General features: G+C 66.5%; 2 protein-coding genes across 2 annotated transcripts in view; both read left to right on the top strand.

Annotated features, from left to right (window-relative positions):
• Window positions 1-336: 336 nt before the first annotated feature.
• On the top strand, window positions 337-2,338 carry LOC105556407. Its single transcript, XM_012003499.1, has 2 exons — window positions 337-812; window positions 1,309-2,338. The coding sequence occupies exons 1-2, from the start codon at window positions 337-339 to the stop codon at window positions 2,336-2,338; spliced, it is 1,506 nt and encodes a 501-aa protein (XP_011858889.1).
• A 161-nt stretch (window positions 2,339-2,499) lies between these two features.
• The window catches only part of LOC105556408, a 4,504-nt gene continuing 3,195 nt past the window's right edge, over window positions 2,500-3,808 (top strand). The window contains exon 1 of the mRNA XM_012003500.1: window positions 2,500-3,755. Coding sequence (XP_011858890.1) covers window positions 2,500-3,755 — 1,256 coding nt within the window. The remainder of the gene's footprint in view (window positions 3,756-3,808) is intronic.

Below are 3,808 nucleotides of genomic sequence, written 5' to 3' on the forward strand. Positions count from 1 at the left end.
GCGCAGAGCTAGGCGGACAGTGACGTCTTCGCGACCAACGATACCGCCGGCACGGTGGACCCCGAGGGGGACGGTGGCTCCGACGAGAGCACTAAGACCCACACGTCCCGCTCGGGGGCCACGAAGAGGAGTCGGAGCGGTGGGAGGGGGAAAGGCGCGAAGGTGGCGCGCCCCCTCGACAGCTCCAGCGGGGAGGAGGAAGACCTCCTCCCCCCCAAGAAAGACGGCAGGGGCAGGCCCATAAAGACGGGGGAGGGCGTCGCGATAGAGGCCCGGAAAGCGGCGAATAAGGACCTCAAGAAACTGAAAGAGGAGCAGCGCCAGATCGAGCGGGCCATGCAGGGGGACTACGTCCCCCTGCAGTACGAAGGATCCATGAGAAGGAGGAAGGAGAGGGAGCTGGGGGAGCAGATCCCCCAGCTCCCTACCCGGGACCTCGTGGCCAAGGTGGTCGATTACAGTAGCAAAATCGACCACCTGGCCAAAACGAGCAAAAATTTGAAGGGCACCGTCGCCGGAATGATACGGGAAGGGGCCCTTTACACGAGGCTCGCCGTGGACGCGTTGTCCACTAGGATGAGAGGCGGGACAAGTGAAGGGGAGGAGGCGCTTCGAGAGGAGCTTGCGACTCTCAAGGCGCAAGTCGCGGCCCTCCAGAAGGAAAAGGAGGGAAGGGATCGGGGGATGATGCCACCCCCCGACCCGCCGCGAAATAGAGGAGATACCACCCTTATGGTGGAGAACGCCCGGGAGGACGGGAGGATGGAGGTGGACGATGCTAGTCTACCACTGGACCCCCTCCCCCCGGGAAAGTAGCTGACCCCCCGCCCCCGGAGAAAAAGACCTGGGAGGTGGTCACGCCGAAGGCGGGCACCTCCCGGGTCCCGAACCCGGGGAGGGAGAGGTCACGGACAAGGGGGAAGGAGAGGTCTGCCTCTGAGAAGAGGACCGATCCCCCTCAAAACCGGGCGAGGAATCCCCCTCCACCACCCCCCCAAGCCCCGAAGAAAACGGGGAGGCCCCTGCCGGCGAAGGCAGGAGAGCTTACGGGGGAGATGGTGGAGAGGAGGATCCAGGAGGCCGTGGATCGGTCCCAAGGGGAGATCCTCCGGAGAATGGAGGAAATGTTCCGGACCTTTGTCGGCGGCGGGGCCCGTATTAGCGGCCCCGCGGCGGTCCCCTCCAACCCTCGAGAGGGGAGGAGGGGTGCCGCGAGGGACCGCCCGGTTCCCGGGGCCGATCAGAGGTCCGGAGCAAGGAGGACGGATCCTCCAGGGGAGGCTGTGAACACCGCGGGGGGGGGGGCAGGAAGAAGAAGAAGAAGAAGAAGAAGGCCCCCCTTTCGCGGCGAACGCAGCAGGTCGAGGAGGCGGGTCCCTCAAGCCAAGGGACCGCCGAGCCCCCCCAGCCCGTCGCGGGTGTTGACTCGTACGCGACGGTGCTTGGGAGGAAAGCCAGGGCCGCACAGAACAAAGCGGCCAGGGGCGCCTCCGGGGCGGCGGCCCCCGGTCCCCCGGCGAAGGGGCAGGCTGGGGGGGCGCCAAAGAGGGCCCCTAGGCGGAGGGTCCCGCGGACGTCGGCCGTCGTGATCACACGAATCGGCGGCGACTACCGCGAGGCCCTAACCACTTTAAGGCGAAAGATTAAGCTCGATGATCTTGGCATCGGGGACCGGATCGCTATTAGATCCGGGGCCACCGGTGCCAGGGTCATTGAGGTGTTCGGGGAGGGCCATGCCGAGAAAGCCGATCTGCTCGCTGAGCGGATCAGGCAGGTCCTCCCCGACGAGGAGGAAACGCGGATCAGTCGGCCGCGTAAAATAGCGGAGATCCGCCTACGGGACTTGGAAGACTCCCTGGGAGTCGAGGAGGTGAGGGGGTGGGTGGCCGATGCGGCGCGGTGCAGCGTCTCCGACGTTCAGTGCGGGGCGCTGCAGCCGGCCGCCGGAGGCACGTACAGCCTTTGGGCCCGCTTCCCCCTCACCTCCGCGAAGGAAATCGTCCAGCAATGGCGGATAAGGGCTGGCTGGGTGATGGCCAGAGTGGCCCTTCTCGAGGCGCGGCCCATGCGCTGCCACAGATGCCTCGAGAGGGGCCACACGAGGGCGATGTGCCCAATCGAGAAGGACAGGAGCGGGAGGTGTTATCGGTGCGGAGAAGCCGGTCACACCTCCCGCGGCTGCCGGTCTGCCCCTAAATGTCCGCTCTGCACGGACAAGGGCAGACCGGCGGCACACGTGCTGGGTGCGAAACCCTGCGCCCAGCGCAACGTGCGCGGACGCCCACCAACGCGGGGCGCCCAAGAGAAGGCGCCGATTACCGGGCCCCCCCCCGGCTGAAGTTCAGCCGGCAGAAGGGGAAAAGGGGGGTTGAGCGGCGAATCGGGCGAGGCGCCCAAGCCGCGGCGCCAGCCGCGCCAAGAGGCGCGAGAAGAAAGGGCCACCGGAGAGGAGGCCATGGATACGGAGGCCCCATCGGACGGGGGGGATAAGGCCTAACAATGCCTCGTCATCCCCCCCGTCCGAACCTCGGTGGTTACGGCCTTATACAGGCCAACGTGAACCACTCTCCCCATGCGCAGGATTTACTCCAGCAAAGCATGGTAGAGAGGGGGTTCACGTTGGCGATCGTGGCCGAGCCCCATCGCCCCCCCCCCCCCAGGGACAGACCGTATTGGGCTGTCGATAATGGGGCGGCGGGGGACTCGGTCGCGATACGGTGGCGGTCGGTGCCGGGTGGTCCCGACACGACCGCCATCGTGAACGGTGAACGGCACGTGGCCGTTCAGTGGGGGCCCTTCGCGGTAGTGGGGGTCTATCTAAGGCCCACCAGGAGCCTTGCCCCGTTCCAGGACTGGCTCTTGGACATAGGACAGACGGTCCTAAGTCTGAGTCCAAGGCCAGTCCTCGTGGCCGGGGACTTTAACTCGTGGCACACGAGTTGGGGTTCCCGGCACAACAACGAGAAGGGCAGGGCCCTGGTTGATTGGGCGGCGACGCACGGTCTGGTCCTGGTTAACGAGGGCCGGACCTCCACCTGCATGCGGACGCAGGGGGAGTCCATCGTGGACCTCACGTGGGCTACCCCCTCGGCCGCTCGCCTTATTACAGAGTGGAGGGTGGAGGAGGGCACAGAGACTCTGTCAGACCACCGTTATATAACGGTGGAGCTCGGTGCCCTCTCCTCCGTGCGTCGCCAAGAGACGCGACCGCGATGGGCCCTCAAGAAACTCTGTGAGGACGCCCTGATGGCCTCGCTAGAGGCCGCCTGTTGGGTCCGGGGAGATTTCCCTGAGACCCGGGAGATGGACCCCCTGCGGGAGGCCGAGTGGATCGGGGTAGCGTTAACAGCGGCGTGCGACGCTGCTATGTCCCGGTCCAAGACTCGGCCTCGGCGGGCCGTCCACTGGTGGACGGCGGAGATCGCCGACCTACGTCGACGCGCCGTCCACCAGGGGAGGATATTCGCCCGCTGCAGGCGCAGGGGCGGACAGGCGGCCGAACGGGCGAGGGAGGGCTACCTTGAGGCCAAGGTAGCCCTCCGGCGAGCCATCACCGTGGCAAAGGGCAGGGCGTGGACGGAGTTCCTCGACTCCCTTCAAGAGTATCCGTGGGGGCGCCCATACAAAATGGTGCTCAATAAGTTGAGACCATGGGCGCCCCCGCTGACGGAGCGGCTGGACGTAGGATTCGTCCAGAGGGTGGTGCAGACCCTCTTCCCCGACATCGCTGGGGAGGATGGGGGGCCGCCCTCCGAGTCGGGGGAAGACTCCCCCGACTGGGACGACTCCCTCGACGTCCAGCCGGACG

The sequence above is a fragment of the Vollenhovia emeryi genome, unplaced genomic scaffold, assembly GCF_000949405.1.
Source record: "Vollenhovia emeryi isolate VEMERY1.0 unplaced genomic scaffold, V.emery_V1.0 DF940051.1, whole genome shotgun sequence".
In the NCBI taxonomy this organism is placed as follows: Eukaryota; Metazoa; Arthropoda; class Insecta; order Hymenoptera; family Formicidae; genus Vollenhovia; species Vollenhovia emeryi.